General features: G+C 38.1%; 3 protein-coding genes across 3 annotated transcripts in view; all 3 read right to left on the reverse strand.

Annotated features, from left to right (window-relative positions):
* The window catches only part of LOC311043227 (HLA class II histocompatibility antigen, DQ beta 1 chain-like), a gene marked incomplete at its 3' end in the record, with an annotated part of 165,661 nt that overhangs the window by 145,991 nt on the left and 2,752 nt on the right, over positions 1-16,918 (reverse strand). The window lies entirely within an intron of this gene.
* The window catches only part of LOC311044503 (uncharacterized protein), a 253,501-nt gene that overhangs the window by 118,698 nt on the left and 117,885 nt on the right, over positions 1-16,918 (reverse strand). The gene's annotated exons all lie outside the window — the stretch shown is intronic.
* LOC311043231 (H-2 class II histocompatibility antigen, I-E beta chain-like) overlaps positions 7,199-16,918 on the reverse strand; it is a gene marked incomplete at its 3' end in the record, with an annotated part of 48,768 nt that continues 39,048 nt past the window's right edge. Inside the window, exons 3-6 of the mRNA XM_084054407.1 lie at positions 15,863-15,941; positions 12,316-12,570; positions 9,369-9,641; positions 7,199-7,335 (exon numbers count right to left, since the gene is read on the reverse strand). Of these exons, the coding sequence (XP_083910533.1) occupies positions 7,199-7,335; positions 9,369-9,641; positions 12,316-12,570; positions 15,863-15,929 (732 nt within the window). The 5' untranslated portion in view covers positions 15,930-15,941. The remainder of the gene's footprint in view (positions 7,336-9,368; positions 9,642-12,315; positions 12,571-15,862; positions 15,942-16,918) is intronic.

Below are 16,918 nucleotides of genomic sequence, written 5' to 3' on the forward strand. Positions count from 1 at the left end.
GGTTCTTCATGTCGTAAAATCGGGACGTTTTGAGGATATTTAAAGGCGTGTTATTTAAATGACGCTCGGTTTCAGGCTTAAGATTTATCAAAGCTCCGACCAAATGTACGCTAGGATTGACTGTATAGGATCACTTGATAAATGTCACGGCGAAATAGGCGAAATATAGGCAAAAATATAAGGCGTTTTTTACACTCCATTGATAAATGAGGGCCACTGTCTTCAAACATAAGAATACAAGTTTAATGGGAATATAACAACGTTTCGGTCTATTAGAGCCAGTGGTTCTCAACCTGTGGGCCAGGTCCTCAGATGACAGTGAAGTGACAATTTAAGGACTTTTAAGACCTTTTTACCTCCAAAAAGAGGAGAGAGAAAACGAAAAAGACCATTAATGCATCAAAAGTAATCAACAAACTCTACTATAACAAGACATGAGTAGTCATGTATACCACCTTGCTTTCAGAAATTGTTCAACATTTACCTGAGTAAAGGTCTTTACACACCGGGGGGTGACGCGACACGAATAAACGACCCGGGCGCCACCATCGCCTCTTACAGGGGGCGCTGTTGAGTTTTTCTCTGTGTGCTGCTTCATTCAATATATGTTCACCTCTTCCCTATAGCTACTGCAGGTGTAAATCAGTGTGTTGCCAGATTTTACAAAAGAAACAAACGGCCATGTCTATGAAAACAAGCCCAAAAGAAGCAACAAGGCTCAGTTTTACCACTTTAAATGGGCTATTTGAAAATATCAGATCAACAAGCTCACAATGTGTCACATCACATGTTGTGAGCTTGTTGATCTGTTATTTTCAAAACGTATTGGGGAAAAAAGTAAAATATTTTGAATATTTTTTAAACATTTTAACACAAATATTGTATGGGGATCCCTGGCACCACATATTGTCAGATGTGGGTCTGAAACTCTGCGGACAAATATGTGGAAATATGTGAAAAATGTGACTGATCCGTCTTGATCACTTGACTAAAGACATAATATGTACCGATTTGTGTGATGTTTGGACAACATTTGTAGGAGTAATATTTTTTTTTTAAAGTGTTTTGCACAACCTCCTGCTTGCACTATAATAGGGCAATGTTAAAAGGGTGGCATTTGTTCCTCAACGTAGTGCAAATGTGCGTGCAACGTTTTACCGCAATCGGACACTGCGTTCATGATTTGCGGCATTTTGTTCAAAACTGGCCACTCCTGCAAACTTTAGATGTCAATGTTAGCCAATCAGGATGGAATATGAAAAATCTAACAGATCCATCTTGATCACATGACTATAAAGATCATGTGTACTCTGAAGGAGTAATATAAAAGTTTGTTTTACAATGATCTTGAACGCTGCCTTCAGGTAGGACATGGAAAGGACACATGGTTCAGCACACCTGGGGAAAAACACATGTGGTGAATGTGGAGGTTGGCTTCTCTTGTATTTTCTCTTAACAGACAGTTAAGATAGAATACTGTATGAGTGAAATGTAAGAAAACATGAGGCCCAATTATGGTTCTTATTCCTTTATTGATATTGTGACATTCCATTCAAACCAAGCAAATTAAAGCCAAGATCCAACATCTGAACTTCAAACCATTCATGATCACAGGGGCGTCAATTGGGTATGACAAGGTAGGACAGGTGCCCTACCTTGACTCCAAAAAATTAAAAGATTATTAAAAATATATATATATATATATATTTTGTTTTTAATGGTGAATAGTAGCCTAATGCCGGTGTAAGACCGTTGTATTATAGGTATACTGCATAGTTTTCTATGCATTTGCGTGGTTTAACCCCCAATGTTTTGGGGGCCGCGCTGCTTTGCCGCGCGCCCAGGATAGGTGTCCCTTATTTAATCTCTGGGAGTTGGCAACCCTAACCTTGCCATACCTTAGCTTTTGCTGAACTGACGCCACTGCATGATCAGGGGTGCAGATCCCAGGGGGGAAGGAGGGGACATGTCTGACATGTTCCTCCAATAAAGGGTTTTTAAATAAATAATATCATTCAAAATCTATATTTAAATGATGTACAAAAATGAATTTCACCCACTTTTTTACCTTGTAAACCTGTGATGTGACAATAAACCTGATTCTGATTCTGATTCTGATTCCACTTTTGAAATAATTCTCACATACAGTAAGCACACTACTGTATATGATCAGGACACACCCGTGTGTCCTGATCATTAACAACTGCCAAATAAATGAATCCACAAGCTTCATCATCATCATCATCACTTCTCCATAGAGCTGTTAACTAGTTTAATGAGTGAAGTTGTGTGTGTAGTGCTGTGTTGTCTATTTTAACTCATCAACATTAAATCAGATAAACAGACAAACCTAAATGTTGTAAATATCATTAACTCAGTGTGTCCTGTCAGACCCCCTGCTGTGCAGAGGTCATCTGACTGTTTAGTTTAGATTTCTCAAATCATTTGAATTCAAATACATTTATTGGACTATTTATGTTTAGTTATGCTGCAGGAACACATTGTAAACAAGTGTTTCATTACGCTTTAATGTGTTATCCTGGGTTTAAGTTGTTTTGTGATTTTGCTTGAATATCTTTTACCAAAATCTAATCAAATCTCAAATGATGTGAATTCATGTGAAAGAATCAATGTTTGTAAAACCTGCAGTTAAACATGGAGGCATGTTCATGTGTTTGTAGTTAAATCATGTGATGTCAACCTCTAATGGATTATTTACATCATAACATTATAGTTTGTTTCATGCATTGAACATGGATTTGGTGTTTTGTTTTTTATACCAAATGTCAGACAAACTGTAAACATTGTGAACATTATTAGTTAGTTTAAAATCCTAGCGTTAGCTCTATGTTGGGGATGTTATTGATGAGAAGATTCCTTGTTTGTGGTTCCCTCCTAAGTTGTAATGAGATCTGCTCCCCTGCTCATGATTACATATAAATCATTACATTTAAAAATTAAGAATTAATACTTAAAATGAAAATTATTTCATGCCATCAGTGTTTCCCATTCATTTCCTAGACTGTGGTAGCCCACCATTGTCTAATTTGGGTGGACCCGGGTCCACCCATCACCTCAGTCCACCCACAACCCCGGACCACCCTAGAGGGTTTAGGTCCACCCATCACAGGGAAACTGATCATAACACATTAATTGTCACATATTATAGATGATTACATAATAAATGACTTATGGTCAATTATAAAATAATAAAACCTTTTTCACAAACATGACTGACTTCCATTCAGATGGATATTAATATTAATGTTATGAAGAACTCTGACTGTGTGTGTGATCATTTATTTAATGTTTCAATATAGTTTAGAACTGAAATATTATGTTTGTTTTTTCTGACGACAGAAACTATACAAAGTAATTTGATGAACCGCCCACACTAATTGGGACTCCCTCTTCCTTTGGTGTTTCGCCCAGGTGGCGCCCCAACCCCAACCCCGACCTTTAACCTCACTAAAACTATGTCTATAAACTTAACTTTAACCCTAAACCCTGACCTTTAACCTCCCAAAAACTATGCCTAAACCAAAACTTAACCCTAACCTCACCTCAAAACCACGTCGACCTGGGCGAAACACCAGGAAAAGACAGAGTCTGCACACTAATTATCATTAGCTTTGGCTAGCCAATTATCATTTTTAATTGTTTAAAGGACACATTTTACACATTGTGAAAAAGGTTGATCATCATTGTGCTGCTGTTGTGATTATTTAAAAAGATTGATGTCATCATTGTGCTGCTGTTATGATTATTTAAAAGCTGAATGTACACACACGTATTTCCTCTCTACCAGCAGCGATGACTCTCTGCTTCTCTGAAAACACACCCAGGTGTTCTGTGAAAAGACAATAAACCAATAAGAATCAGAATGTATTAACTGTGTGAACATGTTAACACTTTAGAATAACCTTCCTTTATAATAGTAAATTCATCATTCTCAAATTATTAGTTGTGTTATGTGTTATTCATAACTGGTTAAATGTTTGTTAGTGGTTAATGATTTAAAACGATGCTGTACATAGTTAATAGATCTTGAACAAGTTATTAGTAAACTAGTTAAAAACCTAACCTCCCAGCAGCCTCCCTGCAACTACAGTAACCATCAAAGTAGAAACAACTCAGTCCATTCAAACAACATTTGACCAATACTTTGTCAATACATTGTCATCAGTGTTGTCTGATACAGCAAATCATTTGATTATTAAATGTGATTATTAGATTCATTATTATAATAAATGAAGCAGAAGACACATGATAATGTGAATTCACGCGACCGGGATGGTTTACCAGGCTAGTTGTTTCACTTCTTACACAAGCATGTTGTTTTGTGTATGTTTTATACTTTTATACACTTTTATACATAAAACAAAAAAACAAAGTTTAGTAAAAAGAAAGAGGAACTGAACCTGGGTGTGTGGGAGGAGTCTAAAGATCGTCATTGGTTGTCGGCACCAGAATACGACCTGATAGAAGAAGAAGAGAGACAGTTAAAACAGACACACAAATACATCCTATGTACTGTAATGTGTGTATTTCTCTATAAAATGCATACATATACACACCATAACACAATAACACAACAACACAACAACATTAGGGTTCAGTCATCAGGGTCACATGTTGCATCAGAACTAATGTGAACATTTGACTCTTATTGTGGAATAATCTATGATTATGAGAGATAATTGTGGATTATTATTAATGAGATAGTAATGTACTTTGTTCAAATGTCCTGTTGGAGAAATTGGTAAGTTGGTCTAGTGGAACCGTAGCAGGCCATAGACCCCCTGGTGAGCTAGCAGCTTCAAAGGGCTCCTTGCATACCAAGCGGGGGAAGGGTGTGAGATAAGAAACAATAGGTGGACAGGGCAGAAGGCCAGAGCTAGCCAGCCCTTGTGTGATAAGAAGCAGTACATGACCAAGCGCAAAGCCTTGTGGGTAACCAGAACTTCCTGTTGCTTAAGTTCTGCCCTAAAGGCGGACCTTATGTGTGAAGTTGATATAATAGGCTGTCTGGGTACAGGACCTCAGATTCGGAAGGAACTGTGCCGTGGGTTACTCTGAAATATGGGTTTTAAAGTAACCTACCGAGATCCTGCAAGAGAGTGAGAGACCAATAGTGAGTAACATTGTAATTTTGTACTTGTGATGTGTGCGTCTGATGTGAAGTCATATCCTTAATACTCTGTGTGTTATGTGCTTATTCTCTCTCTCTCAGGTTTTATTACCTAACCACTAACCACTAGTTGGTAAACTAACCGTTGGTTATTTATCCACTAACCGGTGCCTGTGCTAACCGTTGCTAACTTGTAACTAAGTTTTAGACTAGATTATGTTTGTAATGTTTGTATAGTAAATAAAAAACCATCAAAGACACCAGGTTTGAGTAATGTGCTTACAACTCTCTCCACTCTTCTTAAACCCTTTCAATGGGTCTAGCAATTGTAGCTTATCTGCATCAAACGCAGAAAGTGCGATTTGCTACAAAATTGAACACTTATTTAGGACTAAATGTAACACTGATGTATTAAAGCTAAATGTGACAACATAGAACACACTTTGACCTCTAACTAGGTCGTCTAAACTGGTCTAAACCGGTTAAGGTTCTAAACCAATATAAACCAGTTTAGGTTGTGGCTTTACATGTTTGTTTGTTTGCATTTCTGTGAGGGTTCCACATGTCATGTGATCCTCTGTTGATCTGACCTCATGTCTTCCACTGGTAGTATAATACTTAATTAAACATGTTAATTAAACATGTTAATTAAACATGTTAATCACCTCGTTTCTTCCACTGGAAGTAGATGAATCCAGACAGGAACAAGACCAGACCCAGAACCAGACCTGATGCTCCCATGGCCACCTTGTTCTTCACTGACTCTGGCATGGAGAAATCTGACAATACAAATATTATATTAATGATATGATATTATATTATATGATATGATATTATATTATATTATATTAAGACCTTTATAATTGATGATTATCTGCAGACATTAGTAAACTAAGTTTATTGATGTTTTTACTTTCAGCAAAACAAATATACCTTCAGGTACAAATAGAGAATAATCCTTTAACCCTTAAAACAGAGTGTAGTGTAACACATTACAGTAGATTACAGTAACTGACCCCAGTCCATCTTGATAGGCGCGGTCAGGCTGGGATGTTCCACCATGCATGTGACCTTCTCTCCTGATCTGTAACACACACACAAACACACACACACACACACACACACACACACACACACACACTACAATTAGGCACCATAGCATTAGACCATTATAGGCAATAAGATAAGTTTATAATATATATTTTCATGATATTTAAAATAATCATGACGTGCGTGTGTCCTCAAGTAGAATGTGTGTCCATGTGGATCTGCTCAGAGCTGAAGCGGCCCCTCCTCCCCGCCCGGTCTGGCAGTGAGTGAGCAGCTGTTAATTAGCACTAACATTAGGACACATTGTGAAAGTAGACGATCTACACGCTGAAACGCACCGTGATTCAACACATTGATCCATTGGTCTTTATTAATATTTAGTTTTTTGGAAAAAAAACCTGTTTGACTATGTTTGTGTAGGAGTGTGAATGCCCCGCTGGGCTCTCCTCCGCTCTAGTGTTTATTGTGTATTCCACTATTCCCTCCCCATTGCAGAAAAAATAGGAAGGGTAGAGGCAGATGAAACTTAGTAACGAGATACACACGTAATAGCGTATTCCTGTGTGTGTATTCATGTATAACCTGCAAGTTCTCTGTGTGCGTTCATCATGCGTGCACGACGACGAGCTTGCTGCGTGGTTGTGTCTGGAGTGGACTGGTGATAAACATGGTCGGGACTCGGGAGGAATCGTGTGTGTGTGTGTGTGTGTGTGTGTGTGATTTAGTATTAGCCTACCAAATAATGGGCCATTTTCAGCAAGTGAGTAACACTTGTTTTATTTTTAAAGAATATATGTATAGGTGTCTATTAGGTGTGTATTTCTATGTGTAGGTGTCTGTTAGGTGTGTACCTGGGTGTGTACTCCAGGTAGGAGTGGTACTGGTAGTACCAGTAGAGGAGTGTATTTCTATGTATAGGTGTCTGTTAGGTGTGTACCTGGGTGTGTACTCCAGGTAGGAGTGGTACTGGTAGTACCAGTCTCCATCAGACACATCGGCATAGGAGAGACCAGAGGTCTAAGGTTCTTGACCTATCCACCAGGTCACCAGGATCACTTTAGGATAGAAGTCGTAGCTGCTGCACCTCAGCATGTGAGTGTGTTCACCACGACGAGGGGGAGTCTCTGACTTCAGTCTCACTTTGGGCTCCACTCCTAAAAAAGATGATTATTATTATTATTGTTGTCTCCGCCAGGAGAGTTTGTTTTCACTTTCTGAAACTGGGACTAACATTGGTCAAGCCTCACGTGACACGTGACAATACGGTGAAATAGTGTGATCTGATTGGCTAGTGACGTATAGCGGCCTATAAATACATTGTGTCACTTTGAAAGAGTCTGTGCCTCTTTCAAAGTGAGGTAAGACAGGAATAATCACGAAATGGCTGAGAAATGGCGGATACTGTAACAATTGGATAGGACACTTACACAGACAGGACGGATAGGACACTTACATAGACAGGACGGATAGGACACTTATACAGACAGGACGGATAGGACAGTTATACAGACAGGACGGATAGGACACTTATACAGACGGATAGGACACTTGTGTCATGTTACTATGACACAGTAACATGTTCTATTTTTTTGTAAGAATTAGAACATAAGAATTAGAACATTCCCAACATTCCCAACACAAGTCTGCTGCCGGAGACTTGTGTTGGGAATGTTGGGAATGTTCGAGGAGCACTTTTTCTAGTTATCATTATTATTACCAGTCAGAGGAACATGTCATTATCATTAATAATTGTACATCATCCAAATGAGATCCAAATGATCCAGAAAGCCGCAAAACGCTTGGTCTTCAACTAGCAAAAATGTTCACGTTTCCCGGCTCTCCCCCATTCTCCTCTCCCTCCATTGGTTCCCAGTTGCTGCCCTCACAGAGTACTAAACACTGATGTTGGCCTACAAAGCAACCAAAGGTATGACACCCCCATATCTTCAAGCCTGGTCCAACCCTACAACCCCTCCCGCTCACTCAGATCAGCTAACACAGGGAAGCTGTCTGAACCTTCTCTAAAACACCCTGGACAACGCTCCACACGTCCTAGACTCTTCTCCCTTCTGGCTCCCAAACTGTGGAACAAACTCCCCATTGCAGTCAGAACTGCAGACTCACTCCCAATCCTCAGCCGTAATCTGAAGACTCTCCTCTTCAGACTCTACCTCAGCCTGTAGCAAAAGACCTATCCTTGATAACCTTGCAGGCTTAGATTACTATTTCTATGCATTTGATGTATTACCTTGTGTTTTCCTTGCTTACTGTAAATCACTCTGGATTAAGAGCGTCTGATAAATGTCTACATTGTAAATTGTAACTGTAAATGTCAGTGTTTGGCCACCAGATGGCACCAGAGAACTAACGTTTCATAGAATACTGTAGATTCTACCCTATTCTACAGTTGTATACAAAGTAGAATGCATTTATATAATGTAATTTAAACATATTAAATAATTCACAGTTACACAGTGCTTTACATGAACAAAACTAAACCAAGCAATATCATTTAAAGAAAATAGCTTAAATTAACTAGAGTAGAAACAAACAAAACAATAAACATAATCCTGTAAAATATTACTAAAGTGATTAAAAACATACAAAACAAACTAGTAAAGACAATAATTAAATATAAAATCAGGAGGGTAAATGAAGTGTATAGAGGTGTGTTTTAGCCTGCATGGTTCTTTTTAAAGTTCATTTAAAAACATTAATCCTGGTGTCTCTATTTTAGGAAGGTCATTATATATAGGTGAAAACACTCAGAAATAGATCTATATGTTTCATTTATACTCTGTGTACGATGGTGACACCACATGTTGTGAGCTTGTAGATCTGCTATTTCCATATCTGCAAGTTACAAATGTTCACTTTAAAATATATACATTCAAAGATTTGCACACATTTTCACGATTTTTCAGAAATAGCAGATCTACAAACTCATAGCGAGGCACTCTGTGCCGCGCTATGAGCTTGTAGGCTATATTTTCTATTTTTGAATTGCCAAAGAAATGTAAAATAACAGAGATGCGTCCCTGGATTGAATGGGTTAAGGAATGTTTTATAATCATTATCAGATCAATATTAACACCATTAATCATCTCTGAATAGAATGATTTATTATGATGTCATGTTATAGTTTATGAGGTGATGAGTGTTGAGTGCTGCTCTGAGATCAGCTCACCTCTCTTGTTCAGAACAGAGGAGTAGTCGTTCTCAATGTTGGGTTTGCAGGCTGCCTCTCGTTGTGCTCTCCACCCAGCCAGGTATGTAGGATCTTTGTTCCAGAGCTCTGCGTTCTTCACACCAAACTCAGTGTATCCAACCCACTGATCTACTCTACTGTCCCACCTGAGGAACTCATCACCATCGAAATTCATTGACGCTATGAACTGTATGTCCTTCAGCTCACTGGAGTTATACACACAGCGTTTAGCCTCATAGTACACATATCCATCTGGAAATAGACAATTAAAAATGTTCAGTTTTATTATCATCTGTTTAATATCAACACTAGGCTAACTGCCCCCCATCGCACAAATATGTCACATAAAGTCTAAAATAGGTGCGTGTGCCTGTGCGTGTGTTTGTGCGTCTGTGTGTGTGTGTGTGTGTGTGTGTGTGTGTGTGTGTAATAGGAGGCAGGCGGGGCTATAGCAGCAAGTGGTGGAAAAAGTACTCAAATGTTTTACTTAAGTAAAAGTATCAATTCTGCAATATTGAAATACTCTGTTACAAGTAAAAGTCCAGAATTCAAATTGTACTTGAGTAAAAGTAAAAAGTAAAAAAATATATATACTTAAAGTATCGAAACTAAAAGTACTCATTGTGCAGAATGTCCCATTTCAAGTTTTCAAATGTATGAAAATCCTTTGAAAATAGCAGATCTACAAGCTCACAATGCGTCGCATCACGACACATTGTGAGCTTGTAGATCTGCTATTTTCAAATGGCCAAAATGTATATAGGGCTGAAGTGGTTAATGAATGTTTTGTAATAATAATCAAAATCTACAAAGTAACAACTAAAGTTTTTAAGTAAATATAGTGGAGTAAAAGTACAATATTTGGATCACAGATGTAGTGGAATAAAAGTAAAAGTATTGAAAACTGTTTTTTTTGTAGTGGAAGTCAAGTAAAGTACAAATACCTCAAAAATGTACTTAAGTACAGTACTTAAGTAAATCTACTCAGTTACTTTCCACCACTGCTAGCAGCCCACACACTGACTGCAACTCACTGTGAGAGACGAGGGAGCGTCTTCAAGTGAATGGGACAAGTGATTAAGAACCATTGTAAAACACTAATTAAAACACGTAACGGGCTAGCCCCGCCTTTCCTCAATGACCTCATCAAAGACTGCATTCCACCCAGACCCCTAAGGTCAGCTGATCAGTTGCTATTGATTGAGCTCACGACTAAGAAAAGGTCTAGAGGTGACCGAGCCTTCACTGTGGCCGCCTCGAGGCTCTGGAATAGCTTTCCTTTTAATATAAGAGCCTCTCAGTCCATAGACATTTATAAATCACTATTAAAGATCTACTTCTGTCAGATCTACAGCCTGTCATAGCACCACCATGAGGCTGACTTTTGCTAAACACATTTTTTTAGCGGCGCTAGAGCGGATCCTGCTCTATACCTGACTTTGTCCGTGTTCACCGTCAACGTTCTGATTGGTCAGACACGTCAACGTTCTGATTGGTCAGACACGTCAACGTTCCGATTGGTCAGACACGTCAACGTTCCGATTGGTCAGACACGTCAACGTTCCGATTGGTCAGACACGTCAACAAAGTGATTGGTCAAGCTTCACGTGACACGTGGCTATAAACACATTATAAACACATATCGATGACAAAATGTATCAAAGGCGCCGCTACCTTCACACAGGGTGTGATTTTTATATTACTCCTACAGATTTTGTCCGAAAAACACGCAAATCGGTACAAAGTATCTCCATAGCCATGTGATCAACACGGATCTGTCTGATTTTCCATATTCCATCCTGATTGGCTAAAATTGGCTTCCAAAGTCTGCAGGATTGGTTCATTTCGAACAAAATGCCTCAAATCATGAACGCAGCATGCGATTTTCGTGAAATTTTCCACGTAGATTCCCACTTGGCCCAAGAAGAAATGCCACTTGAAAACGTTCAAATAAGCCTCATGGTGGCGCTATAACACGTTATATAGCTATAACTGCACCGATCTGCGTGAAACTTTGCACGCACACTCCCTAGAGGCCAAGGAAAAACCTTTGCCCTGCATTTTTCACATATGCCTTTTAGAGCGCCACCAGGAGGCTGAGTTTTGTAAAACACATGTTTTGCTCTACTGCTTCAGATTCTGTCCAAAAATCACGCAAATCGGTACACAGTATCTCTATAGTCATGTGATCAGGATGGATGTGTCCGATATTTCATACTCCATCCTACTTGGCTAACATTGGCTTCCAATGTTTGCAGGATAGGTCCATTTTGAACAAAATTCCTCAAATCGTGAACGCAGTGTGCGAGTTCCGTGAAATTTTACCTGACCTGGCGGAGACTTGTGCTCTGAGGAGCACTTTTTCTTTTTTTTGTATTTCTTTGGCTATTCAAAAATAGCAGATCTACAAGCTCATAGCGTGGCACTCGGTGCCGCGCTATGAGCTTGTAGATCTGCTATTTTTTTTTAATCATGAAAGTTTGAGCAAATCTTTGAATATATATACTGCTCAAAATAATCAAGGGAACACTTTGATGCCTTAATTCTTTTGATCAGTTTGTGTTAGCAGTATGTACACAGTTCATGAACACTCAAAATAATTAAGGGATCAAAGTGTTCCCTACATTTCTTTGAGCAGTTATATATACTTTTAAAGCAGACATTTGTAACTCAAATCTTTGCTTCTGGGATTTCTACAAATGTCTTCTAAATCCTAAGAGTTAAAACAAAATAGCAGATGTACAAGCTCATAGCGCAGCAGTTGGTGCCGCGCTATGAACTTGTAGATCTGCTATTTTTGAACAGCCAAAGAAATCTAAAATGACACATATGTGTTCCCAGATTGAATGGGTTAAACATTTTCATTAATGTTAAATATATTCAACAGTTTTAGTTAATAACTATTGTGTTCATAGTATTCATGTACCTTTCACTGGTGGTTTCTTCAAGGCAGTGAGAATGGAGTCCAGCTGGGCTTTGCAGTGGTGCTGATCACCCACAGCTCTTGCATAACCTCCTGCCAAGGTCATAGGATCTACAAACGGAGGCTGAGGGTACACCATCTTCCCTTTGTTGTAGTCTGCATACGCCATCACTTCACCATCCAGTGCCATCATCTTCTCTTTATATGAGTCTTTAACTGTGTCTGAACAGCCAATGAGTTGAATGTTCTCATGGAACACTGGAAATAAAACAAAGATGAAAATACACTCAACAACACACTTCATCATCATCATCATCATCATCATCATGTTAAACAGTCATGTTTGGTTCTAAAGGTGAATATTAGAAGTATCTTCCTGTCAAACATTTTATTCAACAGATTTAAATGTTTTTATAATATTATGAAACAGATTCATAATGATTTATTTCAGGATGTGAACATAACATTATATAATATAATGTAATATAATATACAGTGGTAGAAAAAGTACACAAATGTTTTACCTAAGTAAAAGTATCAATACTGCAATGTAGAAATACTCTGTTACAAGTATAAGTCCAGAATTTTTAATTTACTTGAGTAAAAGTACAAAAAGTATTGGTGTCAAAAGTGTATGTTTTGTAATCAAACTCTACAACGTAACTAGTAACTAAAGTTTTCAAATAATTGTAGTGGAGTAAAAGTATAATATTTGCCTCTGAGATGTGGTGGAGTAGAAGTAAAAAATACTGAAAATTGTACTTAAGTACAGTACCTGAGTAAATTGTTGAACATATGGAAATGTATTAGAAAGTAATTTATGTTGAACAGCTCACTTTAGGATATAGGCTTTAAATTATTTCATCACTTGATTTTCCTAAAGAAAGAATATCATATTGACTGACAGGTTGAAATGATGCTGAGGTGTACTGGAAGACTTGCAGCAGAAAGAGACCTTTTGTGGTTTGTCCCAAGATTTGATAGATTTAATGCAAACGTGAATCATTTGATTTTCTCATGTATTTAACTTGATGTTATTAATGATTTAATGTACTCATGTATAATTGCTGATAATATGCAGTATAATTGTATTTACTGATTTATGCTCAAGTATAAGACACATCTTGGGGGAAATTTAACCCAGTTTATAATAAATAATAATATTAATAATTGGTATTATACATTTTTGGAACTACCACATTTAGACTGGCCTGTACTTCAGGCTGAATGAGATCTAAATGGAACCTCCTCCTTTTTGAGTGGTGCCAACCACTCCTATATCTGACTTTGTCCGTGTGTCCGTCCGATGTATGTCCGTCCGTATGTTTGAGCATGGCTGATTGGTCAAGCTTCACGTGACACGTGACAATATGTTGTCACGTGTCTTGTTTGTTGCTGATTGTTGCGGATGCAACCAGTTACACTTTCAAAGGCACCACTCTCTTCACACTGGGTGTGATTTTTAATATAAATTCTAAATGAGTTTAGGACAAGCCTAAATTAAGGCATTTGTAAATCTGACCAGACAGACATGAAACATTCCTAGATTTCATTTATATTTGTATTTTGTATTGTTAAATACACATCTGTAATCCCACTATGAACTGAGCAAATAAAGGGAAGCTTTTAATCTTCCAAAAAGCCTAATTTTCTGTTAGTGCTATAGATATAAATAGACTATGGGTCGGTTGCACCAAAAGGGATTAAATAAAGCTTAGTTTAGGGTTAATCAAAGATTTGTTGATCTAGGATTTATTTTAATTCGAGTTGTGTTGCACCACTTAATTTTAAGCATTGCTTAACAAATCTGTGATTTAAATCCTTAACCTGTGATTAAAACTTTAAACAGTGATTAAAACTTTAAACACTGATTATTTCATGGATTAAACTTTGTTGTGTGTCCGCCATCTTGGATTTGCGCTGTAAATAAAAAGGAATACTTCTTCTCTTGAGCCAAATATCATTAGAATTACTTTTTTATTCACTTTTGAGATAATGTGGGCAGGCGTGTTAAAAATATCTCCTGCAGCCAAAAGTAATGGCTTTTAAACCGCCTTTTAAATTCAGCATTATCATAACATTTGACTGGGTTTAGACGGTCCCTTATTTTTCTTTGAGCTACTCTTTCGTTTTCATGGAGCCATCTGATATATGCTGCCATGTTTACATTTAAACCACCTGTACTGCAAGTTTAAAATTAATCCCTTACTGACGTTTAAATTGGAGTTTAAAGTAGTGGTGCAACAGGATTAACATTAATCCAGGTTTACTGTGAAAATGAAAACCAAGATTAAAAGGATGGTTTAAAACTAAACCTGGTTAGTGGAAACTAGGTTTAAAGTTTGGTGCAACTGGATTAATAGATAAACCCTATGAGTTTCTTCTGAAGGACATCACCTGATACATTACTGATATAATACACACCTCATTCAGGTAGAGATCTGTAGCTGATGCAATGTTTGATGCAATGACTTGTTTTGCAATGACTTTATGCTATGATTATGTGCAGTGGTTTTGCATGATGGTATAAATGTAAATATGGTTTGCATGGTTTGGCTCGCTATCCCTGTGTGACTAGACTTATAGGACCAATAGAAAAATTCCAAGTTGTAGGCATAGGATGTGAGTGAGTTTTGATAGGATGAGCATCAGTGCATTTCTCTAGATGGAGGAGTAGGACAGGTTGGTTCATTAGAGTCTTTTGAGTATTTTAACTGGTACAAGAGACATATAAGTGGACACTGAACGGTTGGTGGTCAAGTTGACATTTCTTCTGAAGCAGGCCAGTAGATTAAAGAGGTCCCTCTGTCCTCTGCTCTTCTTATAACTGTGATATCTCCAGGTCCATGTTGTGTCTTAAGTCAGGGACTGGACTACTGGGGGAGGTTTAGTTGTTAAGGGGTCTACGGATGGTGACCAGACTTAGACCAGAAATTAGCCGTAAATTCCCTGAAGGCCACAGGCCTGCTAACGTGGTTGAGTGCTGGTTGCTTGTTTCTCTCACAGAATCTGGCAACACCGAGGACTAGCTTCATGTCGTTCTGCATGAACGGTAGCTCATAAGGGACATTCAGTGCATGTTTGAGTGTCAGGACACTGCATAATGAGAATTAGTGGGAAAAAAACGAACTTTGGAGCTGCTAAAATAGGCAATTTTTGTATCCGCATTACTCCATTATGCCAGTGGAAGGGGTCTCCACAATGGACAACAGGGGCTTCTATTGAAAAAGTCAACTGCCCCTGGTATGTTGGTGAGTGATTAGCGACACATCAAAGCAAACACCTAAAATGACTGAAACTCTCCTTTAAAGCAAACATTTTTTACTCAAATCTTTGCTTTTGGGGGTCCCTGGAACTGAATATTTTGAGATGGGGTTCCGTGGCCATATACATATCCTTTTGGGGGTCCTTGACATGAAAAAGTTTGAGCACCACTGATATAGAAACATATGTTTTTCAGAAAACTGTTGGGATTTAGAAGACAATTTAGCAGAATCGGATCCTCAGGCCTCAATGGGTTAATTTAATAACATAAATATAATGTACTTACTTCCTGGGATCGCTTTGACATGAAGTACAGAGGAGAGGATGAGGAGGGTGGCTGTAATCTTCATCATCACTGATCAGAACTGAATTTAACAGATGAGAATAAACAGATGAGAATAAACAGATCAGAACTAGAAAAAGTGCTCCTCGAAGCACAGGTGTCCGCCAGGTCAGGTAGGTTATTGTGGCCCAGCAATGTTTGGAATTCACCAACCAGGCTGGAATGTGTAAAATCAGGCGGATCGGACAGATCCGTCTTGATCACTTAACTAAAGAGATCATTTGTACTGATTTGTGTGATGTTTGGACAACATTTGTACGAGTAATATTTAAAAAGAATAATAATCTGCCTCCTGGTGGCGCTATAATTGGGCAATGTTGAAAGGCAGCGTAGTGCGAATATGAGTGCAAAGTTTCACTGCAATCGGACGCTGCGTTCAGGATTTGCAACATTTTGTTCAAAGCGGGCCACTCCTGCAAACTTTAGATGTCAATCTTAGCCAATGAGGATGGAATATGAAAAATCTAACAGATCCGTCTTCATCAAATGACTATAGAGATCATGTGTACCGATTTGTGTGAAATTTGGATAAAATCTGAAGGAGTAATATAAATAAAAAAAATAGTTTTATATAAGTCGGAATGTCACGGAAATTGCATGCTGTGTTCATGATTTGAGGCATTTTTTCAAAACGGAGCACTCCTGCAAACTTTTGGAAGCCATTTTTAGCCAATCAGGATGGAATATGAAAAATTTGAAATACCCGTTTTGTTTGATGACTATAGAGATACTGTGTACCGATTCTCGTTTCGTTTGGACAAAATCTATAGGAGTACTGTTAAAAAATGTGCTTTGCAAAAAGGGAATCATAGCTACACATTGACATGTTGTCATGTCATATGAAAGCAGGAATCATAACTACACATTGACATGTTGTCATGTCATATGAAATCAGGAATCATAACTACACATTGACATGTTGGTTGTACAGTTTGACCCACCAGTTTAGGAGATATGGCTTATAGAGTGATGTGTAGCAGAGATACAGAGAGCTGAATA

This window comes from Gymnoscopelus microlampas (genome assembly GCF_963454915.1).
Source record: "Gymnoscopelus microlampas genome assembly, chromosome: 4".
In the NCBI taxonomy this organism is placed as follows: Eukaryota; Metazoa; Chordata; class Actinopteri; order Myctophiformes; family Myctophidae; genus Gymnoscopelus; species Gymnoscopelus microlampas.